The sequence below is a fragment of the Halichoerus grypus genome, chromosome 1 (genome assembly GCF_964656455.1).
Source record: "Halichoerus grypus chromosome 1, mHalGry1.hap1.1, whole genome shotgun sequence".
Lineage (NCBI taxonomy): Eukaryota > Metazoa > Chordata > Mammalia > Carnivora > Phocidae > Halichoerus > Halichoerus grypus.
This window is the reverse complement of record NC_135712.1, coordinates 158,765,694-158,785,562: the sequence shown is the minus strand read 5'-3', so window position 1 is coordinate 158,785,562 and position 19,869 is coordinate 158,765,694. Positions and strand designations below refer to the sequence as shown.

Here is a 19,869-nt window from a genome sequence, read left to right as displayed (position 1 = left end):
CGGTGAGGCTCCGCCTCCTTCAGTTTGCCCTGGGGGTACTATCCTCCACCCGAGGCCAAGAAGCCTTGTCATCAAAGTGGCAGATCGGTGGGTCGGAGGTGCACTGTGTCCTCTTGTGTTTTTTTGCTGCCTTGCATGCCAGGGGGCCAAGGGCTGGTATGGGGAGCAGCCCTCTGTACATAACCCCCTCCCGCATCTTCCATCCCCAGCATCAGGCCTAAGAGCACCACTTACCTCCCCCCAAGGCCAGCCTGTAGCCTTGTTTTCCACAGGTGTCTCCAGGTCCTGCCTGAATTCTGGCTCATGCAGGTCCTGGCCAGCTCTGGGAGGAGAGGTGGGAGTTCTCAGTTCCTGCCCTGCTGGGCATCAGGGCCGTTGGGCCTCACCTGGTCCTGGCAAGGGATCCACCCTCCAGGTGAGCACTCAGCTTGCGCAGGACTCCTGTGTGTGAGGGGATGAGAGTGAAGTCCCGCCTTTGAAAGAGAAACATCCAGCTAGCCCTGTGGGGTGGGGAGACCAGGAACCAGGCCTGACCCTCGCGCCTTGCTGCCCAGAAGTCAGGCTCACAGGGAACCAAGGGTGCACTGATGCTGTGTGCAGGTGTGTGCATGTGCACTTGAGTCAACACTGGGCAGTGTGAGGGTGTGGGAAAGGGTCCTGCAGTAAACTACAGTTTTATAGCTGCTCTTGAAAAATCCGTTTCCAAACCCTGCAGGTGCCGCTTAATCACCATGTGAGATTGGGAAATTTGCCTAACCTCTCTGTGCCCCAATTCCCTGTACAACGGATCAGTGAGTGCCATCTAAATCCTAGATGTTAGTGATGAATTGATTTATTTTTACAGTTACTGCCTGTTTCTGGCAAAAGACTGGTTTCTCATACAGCGGTGATACAAAGTTCCTTCCTATTACATTTTTTGAAGTTTTAAAGGTCTATTTGAGGAAACATGTTAAGTAAATAATAGTTCTGTTGGCTTAAGGATATGGCTCCAAATGGTGATGATACATCTCAAATGGCAGAGAAGTGGGAAACGCAGCTCACAGATAAAACCAGAAGCTCATTATTATGGCTTTCCAAAGGACCCGACAGAGAGCCTTGGGATGCGTCCCGCTCAGCCCCAGTCGGGCCCTCAGGCAGGGCTGCCGCTGCTCTGGGCCCAGGGCCCAAGGATTTCCAGCCATGTACGTGCGCATTGGGCCCCAAATCTAATCTACACTTGCATTCCAGATCCTACCACCCTCCCCCCACAGTCTCTGTAAGGGGTCCCAGCCTCTGGGGCCTTCGGGCAGGAGTCTTGGTCTCCTGGGCTGCCACCTGGTGGCCAAAGCTGAGAACAATGTCTCAGCCTATCCCTGTGGAGAAAATTCCTGGAGACCTGATCCCTGGAGGCCCATGGGGGGTGCCTCAGTGTGGGGTCTTGGGATGGGGGGGGGGGGTTGGATATGCCTTGCCAGAGGCCCAGGGCCTCGGTATCTTCCCTGTGAAGACACTTTCTGCAGCCTCTGTCCTCTCAAAGGGGCTCACATTCATTCCTTCAGCAGATACTGAATTACCCACTCTGCGCGGGGGCTCCAGGGGAGAGAACAAGATAGGCTCTTTGCCCTCATGGAATTTACATTATAGAATGGGGAGGGCATAGAAAACAGGAAAAAATATATAAGATCATGCCAGGTGGTAAATGGTGCAATAAAGAGAATAAAGCAGGATAAGGGATGGGAAGTATGTATATCGCACATAAGGAGCGAGGATGGTAGGGGCAGGCCTCAGGGAGGATGTGACACTTGAGCAGGTATGAGTCAGGTGAGGAGGAGCCACACAGGTATCTGGAGGAGGACATTTCCAGGCAGAGGACCAGCCCTTGCTGAGGCCTTGATACAATGTGCCAGTAGCTATTACCTAACAAATTGCCCTAAAATTTAGCAGCTTAAAACAACCATTTAAATTTTGCTCACAAGAAAGACAATTATCATATGATTTCACTCCTATGTGGAACTGAAGAAACAAAACAGAGGAACATAGGAAAAGGGAGGGAAAAATAAAATAAGACAAAATCAGAGAGGGAAACAAACCATAAGAGACTCTTAACTCTAGGAAACAAACTGAGGGTTGCTGGAGGGGAGGTCGGTGGGGGGATGGGGTAACTGGGTGATGGACATTAAGGAGGGCACTTGATATCATGAGCACTGGGTGTTCTATGCAACTGAGGAATCACTAAACTCTACCTCTGAAACTAATAATGCACTATGTTAATTGATTTCAAATAAAATAAAAAATTTTTTAAATATATTTTGCTCACCATTTTGTGGGTCAAGATTTGGGGAAGGGGCTGAGTTTGATGCTTCTCCCTGGGGGTCTCATTCTACTGCATCAGATGGCAGCTGGGACTGGCCATCTGGAGGCTGCTGGAGTGGCCATCCCTGATGGCGCTCCCTCACGCGCCAGAACCCAGCTGGGCAGTTGACCTCAGCACCTCCACATGGCACACCCCAGCCTGGGGTCCCAGGGTACTTGGGCTGCTCCACAGAGTCTCAGGCTTCCTTCTGTTGGTTACCCGATAACCATGAAGTTTGGCTCAGACTCAGGCGACAGGACCATACCCTGGCATCACTTGGAGAAGCACCCAAGCAAGGATTTGCTGGCATGTTTTAAAACCACCACTGGTATGAACAAGGGGTCGACGAGAGTGGATGGAGAAGTCAGAGAGGCAGACGGGGAGTCCATATCCCCAGAGTGTCTTGGGCCACAAATGGGTTATTCTAAGCAGTCTGCAGCTGTGTTGCTAATCAACTGGAGGTGGCTGGGAGGAGGTGGGGGACCAGGAGAGAGGCTGGTGCTATCTCTGGGAGAGAAGATGGGCATGGACCAGGGTGGGGTAGTCTCAGGGTCCAGGGTATATTTTCAAGTTAGAAGGGTTGGGTCAGGTGGTTCAGGAGAAGGTGCGCTGGGTGGCAGAGCGGATGGAGGAGAAGGAGGGGAAGCTGGGACCAGGCCGATGGTTCAAGAGACAGAAGTCCTGCCTGGCTCAGGAAGGCCAGCTGGATACTGCAGAGATTGGGGTCCAGTGTGGCCTGGACTGGGGGTGACAGGCAGGCAGGGCTGGGCTATGTGGTGCTGGTCACCAAGGGTTGCTAGGACGAGAGTCTGGCTAGGACAGAAGCAGCCACTGGGGGCAACCAGTGGGGAAACTAAGGCAGGCACTTGATGACTGGAGAGAGACCCCATCAAGCACCAGGGAGGCACGTACTGAGCGAAACTGGGTTTGGCTTGTAGTGCCTGCCTGCCTTTCTTTACTCCTTATTAGTTTAAATTTTTTATTTATTTGGTTTGTCCATGGAGCAAAATTCAAAACCACCAGAGGTTTTTTCAATTGAGGTGAAATTTACGTACCATAGAATTAATCATTTAAAGTGTACAGTTCTGGGCGCCTGGGTGGCTCAGTTGGTTAAGCGACTGCCTTCGGCTCAGGTCATGATCCTGGAGTCCCGGGATCGAGTCCCACGTCGGGCTCCCTGCTCAGCAGGGAGTCTGCTTCTCTCTCTGACCCTCCCCCCTCTCATGCTCTCTCTCTCAAATAAATAAATAAAATCTTTAAAAAAAAAAATAAAGTGTACAGTTCTGTGGCATTTAGTGCACTGACAATGTTGAAAGCGCCAGAGTTTTACAATGAAAAGTCTCCTTCCCTCCCTAGTTCTTTGTAGTGTACACACACACACACACACACACTTTCTCTTTATTTTCTGTACTACATACATTGCTCTGTTCCTTGCTTTTTGATACGGGCAACAATTGGAAAACTAACAATATCTTAGCAGATGTTTATTCTGTAACAGGCAATAAGACCTTTACATGTGTTCTCATTTAATCCTTGGACACATCCCATGAGGTAGGTACTATTATTACTTTCATTTAACAAATGAGGAAACTGAAGCACAGAAAGGCTGAGTAACTTGTCCAAGGACACACAGCTAGTGAGTGGTAGAGTCAGTCTGGCATATGTAACATCCCTGACCTCCTCATCCTTTTACATAGCTTGTACGATGTTTTAAAAATGAAGTTATTTATTTTGTGATTCTTGTAGATTCATGTTGTAAGAAACAATCCCATGTGCCCAGTTCTCCGATTGGTAACATCTTGCAAAACTGCAGCGCAGGGTCACAACCAGTTCGTTGACGTTGATAAAATCCACCATCTTGTTCGGCACAATGTTTAAAACCATCTTTTAAATGATTGCAAACATTTCAAAATGAGGAGACCGCACAAAAAGATTTCTGGCTTACCTTGAGCCATCAGAAGATGAGGTCTGCCAGGGAGACTGCAAGAGTGGCCGGGAGCGTGTATAGAGCCAGAGCTCTGGGTTCTGAGGGTTCAGATTCTAGCACCGCCAATGACCAGCTGGGTGGCCTGAGACAGTTCCCACCACCTCTCTCCACCTCAGCTTCCACATCCATAGAATGGGACAGTGAACTCCACAGGGCTGATGAGGCGACAAAGTGAACTGGATCACGTGATGTGCTCAGAAGCGTTAGCCCTCAGAAGATGTTTGTTGTTCTTTACCCCTTGCCTTGTGCAGGTACTGCACTGGGTGCTTACGCAACCCATTTGTGCCTCCTGCAGCCTGAGTGGTAAATTACCACCCACTTTTGTAGATTGGGACACAGCCCAAGGCCACAGGGCCAGTCAGCAGCTGAGCTGGATTACCACCCAGATGTGTTGCTTTCCCAGGACCACCAGGATTCTATCGCTGTCGCTTCCTGGCCGTTAGACCGGGGCCTCAGTTTCCCCATCCGTAGCACAGGACTGATTGGAGCACTTTCTTGCAAAGTTGTTAATGAAATCGAGGATGAGAGCCATCTCCAGGTGGGCCCTTCGCAGAGAGCTTTGGGAAGGGGATGAAGCAGTGTGTACCTCATTGGGAGTCAAGGAAGGTACACCTGCTGCTGGGGGGGCTTCTGCCATGCCCTCCACATGGGTGGGAGGGAGGAGGGGTACAAGGAGCACTACCTGCCTTCTGCACAGACCCTGCATTCTGTCCCAGCTCCAGTATCACATGGCTCCCCATCATCAAGATACCAACCCAACATCGCCTGCCTGGGGTAAGACTGCCAAAGCAAACCCCAACATCAGAGCCCCACCAGCTCTCCAAAGCTGTGTCCTAGAAAACGCAACCCCTCAAGGCCAACACCCCACTAACAGGACAAACAGACCCCTATGTAGCAGTCTCCCCTGCATGAAGCCTGCCTCTTCCCAGAGCACTGCCCCCACCTCAGGTCAACACTGCAGGCAGCCAGGCTAGGGGCCAATGACCCAATGACCTATACTTGGCTCCTTCTGCGGGCCCTGGGCCCAATGAGGGGCTGGAGGAGGTGGCTCTGGAGTGGGAGGTCCCTGCCCAGCGTGAGGATGACTGCCCAGTCTCTGCCTGGCCTCCCCACAGAGCTGGCCTCCGTCTCAGTCTCAGCCAGACATGTCCAGCCTCCAGGCACTATGCTCTGGCCTGCCACTGCAGCCCCTCCCGGAGAATCCGGGCCGCTGGGCTGGGGTGCCCCACGCACCGGTCAGGACCCCCGGCCTCAGCCCCGCGGAGGAGCAGGTAAGAAGTCGGGCCCCATTCCCGCGGGGGCCTTTTGCCCTCTGGGTGCCCACCAGATGGTCCGGGTGGGCATTTCCTATTCCTGCTGTATCTGCGGGAGCTGCAGCTTCTCAACTCAACTTCCCACCCCTGCCGGCCAGGAGCTCCCGAGGGGGTGTCGACGGGACAGGGGGATCCAACGTGTTCCACCCTCGGCCCACCCACTTCCTCATTCTCTCCCCAACGGCCATCCTTGGGTGCAAGATTAGGGTACCCATTACTGATGGGGATCCTGAGGCTCAAGGTCACTCAGCCAGGAATCAGCGGCTCTGTGGCTGCCTTCAGTCAGAGGAGTGAAGCCGGGGCGAAGTGCCCCAAAAGCATGGCAGCGCGGTGTACCCTCCTGCCCCAGACACGCACACGACTTTGAATCTACGAAGCCAGCTCTTGTCTTCGCCTGTGTCCCTCCCCGCAAATCTTGCAGTGAGTTTGCAGCGGAAGGCTAGAACGGCAGTGAGGGCGCGATGATGCTGGTAGGAACAGGACGGAAGCCAGGTGTCCCCACCGTCGCCCACAGCCCCGAGAGCCCGGCCGGAGACGGCCTGGGACTGGGGGCGCTCCAGCCAGCACCCCGGGCAGGTCTGACCGTCTGGGAGCACACTTGTCTCCCTCGTAAGCTGGGGGGGCGGGGTGGATAATTACACCACGCGGTGGTGGAGGCCCGATGAAATGAAGTAGGGGGCACGGTTATATCAACAGTATTCTCCTTTTTCTTTACTCAGAATTACTAGAGAGTTTCAGGAACAGTGTGTGTTGGGGGGGGATAGAAAATATAAGTAAGCACAAACATTAAAAAAGGAATCACACAACCCCACCCCAGATAAAGACTGCTGCGCTTCAGCGGCTGCCCCTAAACTTTCTGCCCAAAGCTGCTCACAAAGTGGGGGCGGGGCGCTGGGGGGCGCTGGGGCGGGGAGGGGGCGGGGCTGGGCGGAGCTGGCACAGGAGAAGGGTGGAGGGGGTGCTGGGGATGAGGGGTGTTGCGCTCGGGGGCTCTGGGGCAGGGCTGGGCGGAGCTGGCACAGGAGAAGGGTGGGGCGGGGTGCTGGGGGTGAGGGGTTTTTTGAGGGCGGGGCGCTGGGGCGGGGCTGGGCTGAGCGGGAGTTAGGAGAAGGGTGGGGGCGGGGTACTGGGTGTGAGGGGTGTTGCGTGGGCGGGCTCTGGGGCGGGGCTGGACGGAGCTGGCGCCAGGGAAGGGTGGGGGCGGGGCGCAGGGGAGTGCGGGGTGTTGCTGGGGGCGGGGCGCTGGGTCTGGCTCCACCCCCTTTAGGGGCGGTGCTTATCTCGCCCAGCCGAACTACGTCAAGGTAGTCATTAAAGCTTCCTCCCCCTGGGTCACCTCCCCGCTGGGTGCCAAGGCCTCGACTTTTGACCTTGAGGGCCTGGAGGGCTCTGCCAGCTGCCCATCTCAGGTGATACTTTTTTTTTTAAGATTTTATTTATTTGACAGAGAGAGAGACAGCCAGAGAGGGAACACAAGCAGGGGGAGTGGAGAGGCAGAAGCAGGCTTCCGGCTGAGCAGGGAGCCCGACGCGGGGCTCGATCCCAGGACCCTGGGAACAATACCTGAGCCGAAGGCAGACGCTTAACGACTGAGCCACCCAGGCGCCCCTCAGGTGATACTTTTATGGCTGTGTGATGGCCTCTTGTGCTGGGAGGAGGGCACCCAGGAGCTGAGGAGCTTGGTCACCTCATCTTTGCCCTGGGTATGTCGCCATTTGCTTGAAGGACACAAAACCCCTGGAGTAGGGCCTACTTGCAGGTCTGGGAGTTTGGACTGTTGAAGCCGGTAAATCTTCCCTGGGGTACCAGGGTCAGCCAGCCTTCCATTGGTGCTTGTGAAACAGTAAGAAAGATGTATGTAGACCTCTGCCCTGACCCCTCTTCCTGCTAATACTTGGTCTTTGACCCCAGTTCCTGACACAAAGCTCCTAAATTCTTTGGAATTTCCTGGGTGATAGGAGCCTCTTTTGTTCTAAGGAAACCACTATGGGTGGGCTCCTAGATGGGGGCTGGTCACCAAAAAGACCATTCCATGATTAGAAACTTGGAACTTTGGGCCCCACCCCCCATTCTCTGGAGAGGGGAGAGGGGCGAGAAATCAAGTTAATAATCCATCATGCTTTGTGCTGAAGCCTCCATAAAAATCCCTTAACCACAGGGTTCAGAGAGCTGGGTTGCTGAACACACTGAAGTGCTGGGGCAGGTGTGGTGCCCCAAAAGGGCATGGAAGCTCCACGCCCCTTCCCCAGACCTTGCCTTGTGTACCTCTTTGTCTGGTTGTTCATCTGTATCCTTTCTCATATGCCTTATTATATAATAAACCAGTAGACATGTTTCTCTGAGTTCTGTGAGCTGCTCTAGCAAATTAGGAACCCAAGGAAGGAGGCTGTGGGAGTCCTGATATGTAGCTGGTTGGTCAGAAGTACAGGTGCAAGCCTGGGATGTGTGACCAGCATCTGAAGTGGGAGGGGCAGGTTTTGGGACTCAGTGTGTTAGCTCCCAGTGTGAGCTGACTCCGCGTACATGGTGTCAGAACTGAATTGAATCTTAGGTCCCCCAGCTGGTGGGGAGAATTGGTCATGTGGGGAAACCCCTCAAACCAGTCACAGAAGCGTCCTGTGTGAGAACACTCCCCTTAGAGAAGAAACACGAGAGGCAGTCCCAAACCCAGTGACTTCATCAGCAGCTCGCTTTATACTTTTCCTTCACCTTGTTTTCAGTTCTTTCAAAATTTAATGTGTCTCTTTGATTTTTGACATAACCTTTCCAGGTAATTTTGTAAGATAAGGAAGTCAAGTATTATAATCGTGGAAGTTCCCCACTTCTCCTCCTGAGTCACCATGGCCATTTTTTGGCATATCATCCACACACATTCTGTGTACATACAAAATGTGTGTGTGTCCTTCTTAAGAATATGGACACATTCTATACACGTCAGTTTTTTTTAGGTGTTCATTATTGGTGAGTTTAGAGTTGTCCCATACTTGTAACTGGTGCGCAGTATTTCATTACTTGGGTGCGCTTCACTCTTTGTTCTTCTTTAAGTAGATTTCTCTGTTTAAATATAGAGTATGGTCTGGCTATAATTTTAGTCAGTGTATTCTCAGCACAAACACAGGACAGCTTCTATAGTGCAGAGGGAAATTTTCGTCACGTCATAGGAGCAGTTGCTCTACTAGAAATGTCTTTAGCACCCCCTGGTGCCATACGCAACTACCCTTAGTGACCTTTTCTCCAAATCCTGCCCCACCTGCAGGGGCTATTCTGGACATCAGATACCCAGACCTGAAGACCTCCCACCTGTGTCCGTGTCCCCATCACTAATAACACACTATGTTGAGCTTCTTGAGAGTGGGGATCTGTTGGGTTCATTCCTGGGTCTTCAGTGACACCAGTACTTGTTTGTTGAATGAACAGGCAAGAGTCTATGCTAAGTGCTCCAACCAAATCCTACAAGAGTTTAGTGGGCAGGAGAAACCTAGGAGGGCCTCTTAGAGGAGGTGGTCATGGCAACATGGTCAAGATTCTTAGACTGGGAAATCCAAAAAGGAAGGCCATTTGGAGACAAAGGGGGGCAGTGAGTGAACATGCAGAGAAGGGCCTGTCCAAAGTATCATGGGGGTGAAGGAGGCCCCGTGTAGGTCCAAGCTGGCTATGGAGCTTGGAGAGTCAGGCCCAGCCAAATTATTGAGGACCCTGAAAGCCAAAAGCAGTGGGGACTTTATCAGATGAGTAATGGGTATCCCTTGAGGGTTTCTGAGTAGGGGCATGACCTGCTGCTTAACAGTACTCCCCACAGAGAGTATAAAGGTTTCTACAGATTTCCTAAAAGGGCAGGGTGGGCAAGAGGCCCAACTAGAAGAAAGAATTGGCAGCACGGAGGGCCATGAGTGTGGGAGATGATTATTTTGATGGCTGGCAATCCCATGGTATGTGTATGTGCCAGACTCTGTTCAGTTAGTCGCCAAGACAGCCTATGACGTGTGTGCTGTTATTGTGCTCATTTTCCAGGAGAGGAGACTGAAGTTCAGGGAGGTGAAGGGTGCATGTGCCGCATAGCCACCCCTCTGGGATAGACTGAGATCTGAAGAGCCAGAGCACTGTAGCTGCAGCCTGGGCAGAGGCCGCCCCGCCCGCAGCTAGGAAGCACCTGAGCCACAGTTTAGACCCAGGAGGTCCTGCTCCAGTTCAGGCCAGAGCTGGCCTAATGAAGCCTGAGCAAGAGTGGGTGCGAGGACTGGGGTGATTCAAACAAGGCCACGCCAGGTGGATCATGGCCATGATTTTTGACAGAAAGAGTGAAGACGAAAACTTACAGGTGCCAGTTAGGACGGAAGGAAGGCCTAAGCCGAGTTCTCTCCCTCTCCCTCTCCTCTCTCTCTCCCTGTCTGTCTGTCTGTCTCTCTTTCTCTCTCTCTCTCTCTCTCTCTCTCTCTCTCTCTCACACACACACACACACACACACACACTGTTCTGTGAGCTAACCAATGTCGCAGGCTGGTATCCTTTTAGGTGATCAGCCACGACCCAGGAAAGATTTGCTTATGGCAGAAGTACCACTGTTCCCAAGACAGGATTCTGTCACTGTCTATTATTTTCCTAGGGCTGCTGTAATAAATCTCCATAAACGGAATGGCTTTAAAACAGCACAAATGTAGTCTCTTACAATTGCGCGTGTTCGAAATCTGAAATGGGTTTCCTTGGGCCACAGGCAAGCAACACTAATGTGTATGCAAGGATATTGAAATCATGCTTGTTCTTTTGCTCTCTGATTGAGTTGTGATTCCCATTTTTGGGGCGCAAATATTACACATGAGATTGTCCTGGTTTATGTTTACATGTCTCAAAAGTTCGTGATATATTTTCAGTAGCATTAAATATATTGTAAAATATCAAGTTAAAAAATATATGCAGCAGGGCTGCATTCCTTCTGGAGGCTCCGGGGGGTTGGGGGTGGAGTGGGGGTGGATTTCTTTGTTTGCCTTTTCTAGCTTCTAGAGACTGTCTGTGGGTTTTGGCTTGTGGCCTCATCCTGTCTTCCATCTTCAAAGCCACCAGCATAGCCAATTCAAATCTCTTTTTCTGACTCAGACCCTCCTGCTTCCCTCTTACGAGGACTCTGGTGAATATATAGGGCTGAGCTGGGTAATGCAGGATAATCTCCCATCCTCAAATCCTTAATCACATCTGCAAAAATCACATCTGTTTTGCCTTGTATTTAACGTATTCATAGGTTCCAAGGCATAGAGTGCAGACATCTTTGGGGGCCGTTATTCTGCCCACCACACCATTAGGCATCCAGAATTCTCCAGCCTGATGACTAAACCCGGGACATTCTATGAATTAATCCTCTGGCTCTAAGGGAACAGGCCACTGAGTTTGTTAGATTTTCAGGCCTATTGAGGCCAGGTGGGAGTGGGGAGTTGTCTAGAATATTCTTTCCAATTTATGTGTCTTGAATACATCTGATTTTATCAATAAGAACCCACTTAGAACATGTAGTATATGATTAATGGGCCATAATTTCACCAATGATAATTCACCTCTGACATTCTTTTTTTTTTTAAGGATTTTATTTATTTATTTGACAGAGAGGGAGAGAGAGAGAGGAAGCATGAGCAGGGCGAGGGGCAAAAGGAGAGGAAGAAGCATGTGGGACTTGATCCCAGGACCCTGGGATCATGACCTGAGCTGAAGACAGACACTTAACCGACTGAGCCCCCCAGGCGTCCCGACCTCTGACATTCTATATGCTGCACAGCAGACCCTCTGATGTAGACTGAGATTTGGAGAACTGAAGTACTCGTGGTCACATCCTGTGATTAGCATGCCAGCTGACCACCCAGGACGTGAGTTGCCAAGTAGGGTGCCTGCTGGCTCTCCCCGTGGGTGTTGTGACATCTTAAAATAAACCAAAGACCTCTAAACAAGGAAGCTACAAAGCCGGGTTAGGGAGGAAGCAAGAAATACTCCTTAGGTTCTGGTTTAGGGGTCTTTAAAAGAGCAGGTGAGTAGAGGCGCTGTGTGCTGGACAGTACGCATTTTCTCCTCTGATCCTTCCGACTACACAGCTGAGTAGGCCATGCCAAGAGATGAGGAGACTGAGGCAGGGGTGAGCAACCCAGGGTCACACAGTAGGTGGCAGGGCCAGGGGCAGGCTCAGCTCTGGCTGCTGTTCATGCTTCTCGGGGGGCTGCCGACCCTGTCACTACACCCAGCCTTTCCTCGCTGAGCCTACTCTGCAGAGGTCCCCAAGGTCCCTGGGTGCCTGGGCTCCTCCATAGTCCTGCCTCATGCCTGTGGTGGGATCTTGCGCAGATACAACCTGTCTGAGCACCATTTTCTCATCTTAATGCTGAGAGTTGCTCCCAATAAGAGACTTGGAGCATTGAATCCCGGCCAGCAAACAGATCTGCTGCTTTGTAAATTTTTTCACAAGAAATATTTACTGCATGTCTATTACATAACTCTAGACATAGGGGACAAAGTTATCGAACAAAACTATAATAGAAGACAATGTTCCTGAACTAAGTAAAAACATGAAATTGTCGATAAAAAGATACAGTTTATCCTGGAAAGAGAAAAAAATGAAAATCTGATGTAGGATAGTTGACATTAAGACATATCTAGACTAAATTAGTGAATTTCAGGGATAAAGAGAAATTCAATGGTCATAAAATGGAAATCTTATGCAAGGGGAAAATATGGCACCCAGAGATTTTGTGCTGCATTTAGGATTCAGGAACTTGTCAGAATCCCCTTTATGTGTATGGCATACATGCATTCTTCCTTCAGAACAGGCTGAATTTTTTACAGCGTTTAAAGACATTTTGAAGAATGGCCAAGTTATTTCTATCAATTGATACATTTTAAAAATCATAGAATTTGACAAGTTTGAGTCCAGGACCTCGATAAGTTCAAGTGAAGCCAGCCCTGCTGTGAGGACATCAGGTTCCCACTGTGCTGCCCCCTCTTAGCGGGTTGTGAAATCTGTTTAGGGGGTTGCAATCAGTATTTATTAGAAAATGAAATAAAAGAAACTAGAACAGGATAGAATACATTAGGAGCTATGTAGTAAGGTCAAGTCTTGTGTAGATTTTGTGTGTGTGTGTTATGTATTGCTTTTGAAACTTCTCTTTAAATGCTCAGTTTCACTTGAAAAGCTCTTATGAGAAGCTCTACACCAGCTAGAAAACAACAGTAATCTTTGTGTTGAGGTGTACACGCACAGAAAGCAGCCAAAACCACGTGTGCACAGATGTGAATGTCACAGGTGCACAGGGAGAGGGGGACAGACCCGGGCCTTGAAGGGGGACCTCTGTCCTGACATCTAATGCGTGGCTTGGCCTATCAACAGAGTTATGCAGTGTGTCCCTTAAGTGTGGGCTTCTTTCACTCAACAGCAGGTTGGGAGAGGCTGCCCGGCCGCTGCATGTCGCTGTGGATGGTTTATCCTCGTTGATACCCTGTAGTGGTTCCCAAAATGGGGTCCCCGGGCCAGCAGTGGCAGCACCAGGGAACTGGTCAGAGACGCAGATCAGAGGCTGCACCAGACCCTCTGGGTGATTCCGACGTCTGTTGGAGTTTGAGACCCTCCTGCTGCAGCATATTCCTAGCCACTCTTCTTGAGGGAGAAACTCCTATTTCTCATCAGTTGTTTTTCCAAGGGAGAAGGGATGATGCGTGTCTGTTCCACATGAAAATTAACGCCCTGAGCTGGGGTTTTCTTTATGGCCTCTCTTGCCATCTGCTGCCTCCTGATTACCCATCTCCTTTCTTTCCTCCTATCCCACCCAGCCTCTAAGGCCCCAGTGACACCCTCGTCCCTCAGTCCTGGGTGTGTCTTACCCATGCAGCGTTGGACCTCTGGGTGCATCGCACAGGTGGTCCTGCTCCTAGCCCTCTGCCCCAGGCACCTGCGCTCCTGGCTGGGCATCCAGTGTCATCTCCCTGGTAGTACTTCTGTCCCTGCCCAAATGCTGGCATACCTAGTCCTGGGCCCTAGCGTCTTCTCCCGTCACCTGCTGCCTCCCCGTGTCCAAAGCCCACCTATCTTCCTCAAGTATCACACCACCTCTTCCCTCAGCAGATAGGCACTGAGTGGATGAGGGAATAAATTCACCACACCCAGCTCCTCATCTCCCCACCCCCAAAGCGCTTTGTGCCCCAGGGTCAGCTGGTTGAAGAAATGGCCTCCACATCCACCCAGACACCAGGCTGTCACCTTGGTCCCCTCTCGCACTTTGCCTGCCTCCAGGCTCTAGTCCAGGTGTTGGAAGAAAGAGCGCTAAGAAGGGGTCTGCCAGGACTCCTGCCCTCCTTGAACTTAGCAAGACAGATTGTAAGCGATAAAACAAGCAACCCCTAGAACATCCAACAGTGAAAAGCTTGGGAAGGAGACAGAGGCAGGGGGAGAGCCTGGGAGTCAAGAGGGGGAGGTCAAGGCAGCCCACTGCAGAGCAGGGGCATCTGGACTGAGGCCTGAGTAGAGGAAGAGACCCTCCAAGAGAAGGCAGGGTGGCAGAGTGGGTTTAGGCAGAGGGAAGGGTAAGTGCCAAGGCCCTGCGCCAGGACCAGGACCCTCAGGGACGTCTGGAGGATTGACAAGAGGGTTTGGGAGTTGGTCTGGATGAGAAGCCCTGGGAATTTTTCTTCTTTCTCTTGGCCTGCTGTCCCTGGCTCCAGGCTCTGCCCCAGGCCTGCCTGGATCTGGAGGGATCTCACTTCCAGAGCTGTAACTGTGCAGTTGTGCATTGTCTGAGGCTGGTTGCCAAGCTGGGCGCTGATGCAGTGTTGCTTCGCTACACTTGCACAAGTTGGCCGTGGGCTCCTGGCAGATCTGCTTTCCCCACCCTTGAGTCTGCATCTCCCACTGTAGCTGCAAGCCTCAGGGCAGGCCCCTCTCTGGTCCTTGACTGGGATAAACAAATGCAGGGACTAGAGATCTGCCTACATGAAGCGGGGAGGACAATCAGGGAAGGCTTCTTGTAGGAGGTGACATTGTAGATGGGCTTGGAGTGAGAACTAGGTAGTCTCTGGGTGGGGGCATAGGTTTCTCAGTGGAGCAGAGGTGAATCTAAGTAGGGAAAGGGGATGGCCTCACAGTGTTTGGCCTGGAGATCCCCCGCCTCCTGCTGCCCCTCCCCCTTCTCCTCCTCCAGTTGGCGCTGAGGAATGCCCTGCGCTACTTCCCCCCGGATGTCCAGGAGCTACTGGCCCCTGAGTTTGCCCAGGAGCTGCGACTGTATGGGCATATCTACATGTACCGGTTCTGCCCTGCCATGAAAATGAGGTCAGTGCTGGGGGGTGCAGCGTCAAAGGGGGCCCAGAGTGGGCAGCTCATGGGAGGGACGGAGCTGGAGGTCAGCCGGGGAGAATCCAGGCTGTCCACACTAGGAGGCCCACAGCTGTGGCAAGCTGAGTGGACAGCCCTCACACAGAGAGGGGGTGGTGGCCGTGTTGTTGTCTGTGGGGGGCTCTGTAGCCTCGAGCTGGCTACAGCCGCCAGCCTGGCCAGAAGATGAGGGAATCCTTTTCAGACAGGTGTCTCTGACCTACCGTCCTGGGGAGTCAATCCTGAGCAATTCTGGAGGCAAATTGTATATGAAATCCCTTTTCTAAACTTCATGCCTTGTCCTACTGAGAGATGAGGAGAGCTTTAAAGGGATGGCTCTGTCAGTGTCCTCAAACAGCTTAGGTTCCCCATTAGGGGGGTCTCAGGCTGAACGGTGCATGGCACTGGAGGCCTTGTAAAAAAAAGGTAGATGGCTGGGCCTCACCCTACATTGTGGATTCAGCAGTTCTGGGGGGTGGGGGCCCGAGGATCTGCCATTCTCATGGTTCCCAGACAATGCTGCCCCCACCCAGAGCTCACACTCTAAGCACCACTGTTCTGGAATATGCTGAGGCCCAGACTTGTCCGGAACTACCCCAGGGAATGTCATTCTCCCCATAAAGTAGGAGCCATGTCCCCTCATTCCTGTCAGGGCCTGTTGGCCTGGCATCTGCTCTAGAATTGATGCCCAGGAGCACTAGTGGCATGAAGGAAAGAAGGGATGAATAAACTCCATCTGGAGTAGAGGCTTCTGGAAGGCAGACATCAGCTTTGCTTCGAAGTCCATTTTCTCCCAGTTGGACCTTGCCAAGTGGGGACAAAGGGTGGTGCAGCTGGGTAGGGACCTAACTCCCCATCAGGGGAGGGGAACAACGTGAGCACCAGAGTGGGCTGGCCTGGATGGTTTGGAACCGCCATCTGCTGGCAACTCCCGGGCGACTTCTGCAGGATGCCGTCTGGCTGTCCGCACCTGCGTGGCCAGGTGCTGGGCTGTGGCCAGCGTGGGCCTGAGTTTTAGCGGGCAGGGAGCCTGGTGCCCTCCCATCGTCGCACCTGGTGGCTGGACTCCCCTTGCAGGGCCTACCCGATCGGGCAGTACCCCTGCCGGACGAGAGCTGCTGCAGCCATCATGCACATGATCATGAACAACCTGGACCCTGCCGTGGCCCAGGTAACAACCGGGGGAAACTGAGGCCTGGGGCCAGCACTGCCCAATAGAAATGTAACTCAAGACATACGTATAATGCTTTTAAGCTTTTGATTTAGAAACAAAGATAGATTCCTAGGAAGTTGTAAAGGTAGTGGAGAGGGGACCACTGAACCTGCTCCCAGCTTCCCCCAGTGGCTGTATCTTCTGTGACTACAACACAGCATCAACATTGCTATAATGGACACACATGTCATTTTAAATTTTCTAAAAGCCTCATGAAAAAGTAAAAAACAAACAGATTTACTATTGTATTTTGTTTATCCCAATGTATCAGAAATATTATCATTTTAACCTGTAGTATAAACATTATTGAAATATTTTACAACCTTTTTTCCTACTAAGTCTTTGAAGTCGGGTGTATTTTACATTCAGAGCATGTCAGACGAGCTATGGTTCAAGTGTTCGATAGCCACACGTGGATGACCCAGTCTGGCCATGTGTGTCCGGCACGGGCGGCCTTGGGGGCCAGGCTGTACGTCAGACGCCCATTTTGAGAAAGGATAGCCTTTGCAGGGGTGTGTCCAAGTATTAAACTTGAGGGCAATATGGTCCTAGAATTCGAATGTTCCACCTCGAGGCGAGAACTTCCTCAGCCCTGGCCCCGGCCTCAGAACCTGGTCACAGACGGACCCCTGACATTGACCCTGGGCTAAGTTCCCAGAGGGACCCCAGATCCAGGTCTGACCCTCATCTCACACTGAGCTCTTACCTGGTCACAGGTGGGCCAATGTTCCCTGGGCCTTGCCCTTTCTGCCTTCTCTCCCTGCCCTTAACACTCCTTCTTCAAGGGCCATCAGCCACCTTGCCCTCTTGAGCACAGTGCCGAGGTGGGGGCCCTCCCAGGCCCCCATCTCAGATGATACCATGTCTTCTCCAGTTTCCCCAGGAGCTCGTGACCTATGGAGGAAATGGGCAGGTGTTCAGCAACTGGGCTCAGGTACGCCGGACTGTATGGCTTCCCCCCACCCCACCCCACGTCTCTGGCCTGGTAGGAGCTTACAACCAGGGCTCAGGACTCAGGTCTCTGCCTCCCTGTTGCCTGAGAGGCCAACACTGGAGATACTCAGCTACTGACGGTTCCAAGGTCATGAATGGCAGTATTGGAGGCACCAGGAGCCACTGGAGAGTAATGAAGGCCTGGAGGGATGGGGCACTGGCAGCACTTCTAGGGCTGTGGGAGCTCTCTGGGCCTGGGTGGGGACTTGGGATGCGGCGTGCCCCCCCCTTACAGAGCCCTCCATGTTTCCTCTCCCCTGCAGTTCTGGCTGACAATGTCCTACTTGTCGCAAATGACGGAGGAGCAGACCCTGGTCATGTATAGTGGACACCCACTGGGCCTCTTCCCGAGCAGCCCCCAGGCCCCCCGGCTGGTCATCACTAATGGGATGGTGGGTCCTGGGGCAGCTGGGCATTGTCCTGCCTTGGGGTGGGAGAGCCAGGTACCCCCAACACCTGCCTCCTCATCGTTCCCTCTGTGCGCCCCCAGCCCTTGGCTCCCATCCCTCTTTTCCAGGTCATTCCCAACTACTCCTCCAGGACAGAGTATGAGAAGCTCTTTGCCGTGGGAGTTACAATGTAAGTCCTATCTCACTATTTCAGTTTATATGAGGGTGTTTCCACCTCAGCCATGCTTTATTGTAAAACTGTGTAGCAACATCAAAAACAATTTGAAAACCCTCACAATGGCAGCACCAAAGCACAATTGCCTGTTGACATATTCCCTGGGGGTTTTGTGGATATGCATACTACAGTTTTTATACACTTGCGAGCAAGTGAACAATTTGGATCCTGCTTTTTCCCAACATTTCGTTATGTTATGAACAATTTCAAATAGACAAAACATTGAAAGAATTAACAGTGAACACCGAGATTCTGTGTTTAACACACTACCAAACTCTGTGTCCCATGTCTATCTATCCATCCCTCTATCCATCTGTCTGACCAACTTGGCTTTTGATGCGTCTCAAAGTAAGCTGTAGATATGTTGGCCTGGAATTCAGTATTTGTTTACAGGGTTGTTTTTTTTTTCCTTTTGAAGTAAAATTTACATGAAATGCACACATCCTAGTGCACCATTTGATAAGTTTGACAAATGTGTGCACCTTGCAACCCAAACTCCAAGATACAGAGCACAACCATTTCATCTGTCATAAAATTAATGCATGCTCTGAATTGCAAGCTTTTCCCTCAAACATTATGAAAAGAGCTACAGTGGAAGGGAAATCCCTCTCTCACCCTATACTCCCCATTTCAGGGGAGTAAAGTCTGTGTCTTTCCAAACATTTCTTACGCACATGGTTACAGGTTTAGGTAGACCGTTGCAGGCCCTCTGCACTAGCCTTTCCACCTTTGACGATATCGTTCCGTTTAAGGGAACGTGAGAGTCTAATTGACCCTTATTTTACCTGCAGTGTTCAATTGTAGCATGATTTATTTGACCCCCTTGCCACCTGATTTGGGTTGTTTCCAGTTCTTTGGGCTTATAAAGAATGCTACAGTGAATGTCCTGATCTGTATATTTTTGTGGATCTCTGGGAGTGTTGCTCTGGACTAATAACCATGTGAAGTCGTTACTGGGACCAACAAAGTGGGTCCACTCCTCGGAGAGCTATAGACAGAGATCACGCCAGGTGGCGTTGCCTCACAAAGTGACTTTATTCGCAGAAATAGGGACATCACAGGGAATAACGTGCAAAGCCACTCTCCCAGCAGGGGCAAGCAGGCCCCTTTAAGTAGGGTTTTGGGTGAATATTCAGAGGGTGATTTTAATATTATAATGAGGCTGCGGTAACTGTCAGGCACTTTCTGATTCATCTGCACAGGGGGTTGTTCTCAAATGTTTCTACTCCCATTCCAGCAGTTCCTTCCTTAGTTTCTAAAAGAGGAAATTGACAGGCAGGAGCCTCTAGGCATTTCCTGAGTTCAGGAGTCAGTCCTGAGTTCAGGTGTTTGAGGGGCCTCACCAGTGACCAAGGGTAATCAGGTCTGTCGTATTGGGAGTCAGTTAACCAGGCCTCAGGTTAGTACTTTATAATATAATCATCATAATAGTCACTACCATGTGTCTTAAGATTTATAGATACCTTCACATTTGGTCCTCTACACAAGCCTCAGCACTGGGTGCCCTTCTTAGCCCATTTTGTGCAGGAAGAAACCGAGGCTCAGAAACCCAATTATTTTTCTGGTTAGTCATAAGTAGTTACTGTTATTATTATTTACTAGGAGGCCCCACCGCCTCTTCTGTGTCAGTGGAAGCAGCCGCCGGGTCAGAGGGGCAGGATCTGTGTCCTGGATCCGCTGCCTCCTAAGTGTGACTTTGGACAAGTTGGTGTGCTTCTGTTTCGTAGGTTCAGGATGGAAGTTTAAAGAGAGTGGAACTGCAGAGTCAGACCTGGTCTGCCACACCTGAGGGTTGACCCAGGTGCTGTGGGCAATTGGCTAAATGGATGCAAATTGCCCACAGAGGTGGGAAGAGGTTTGCATGTATACGGGATCTGAGAACCTCTAACAGAAGCAAAGCCGGCCTTTTCACTGTCAGGCTGACAAAACAAAGCTAGAGAATACAACGAGTACTAGGGAGGATGTGGGAAAACAGGCAGTCACAGATTGTGGGTGGTCTAGGTCAGACAGCAAGGCTGGGGGTGGCCAGGAGGACTACATCTAGCAGCTGGGGTCAAAGTTCCAAGTGCAGTT

General features: G+C 51.4%; 1 protein-coding gene across 5 annotated transcripts in view; it reads left to right on the top strand.

Annotated features, from left to right (window-relative positions):
• Positions 1–5,423: 5,423 nt before the first annotated feature.
• The window catches only part of UROC1 (urocanate hydratase 1), a 46,261-nt gene continuing 31,815 nt past the window's right edge, over positions 5,424–19,869 (top strand). For 3 of the 5 annotated variants that reach the window (XM_078074181.1, XM_078074180.1, XM_036077823.2), the window contains exons 1-6: positions 5,424–5,590; positions 14,794–14,924; positions 16,044–16,137; positions 17,054–17,113; positions 17,436–17,564; positions 17,690–17,751. In XM_078074181.1, the coding sequence (XP_077930307.1) occupies positions 5,465–5,590; positions 14,794–14,924; positions 16,044–16,137; positions 17,054–17,113; positions 17,436–17,564; positions 17,690–17,751 (602 nt within the window). In that variant the 5' untranslated portion in view covers positions 5,424–5,464. Of the gene's footprint in view, positions 5,591–7,095; positions 7,246–11,082; positions 11,482–14,793; positions 14,925–16,043; positions 16,138–17,053; positions 17,114–17,435; positions 17,565–17,689; positions 17,752–19,869 lie in introns of those variants that run through there. The other 2 variants (XM_078074185.1, XM_036077824.2) reach the window with 2 other exon arrangements.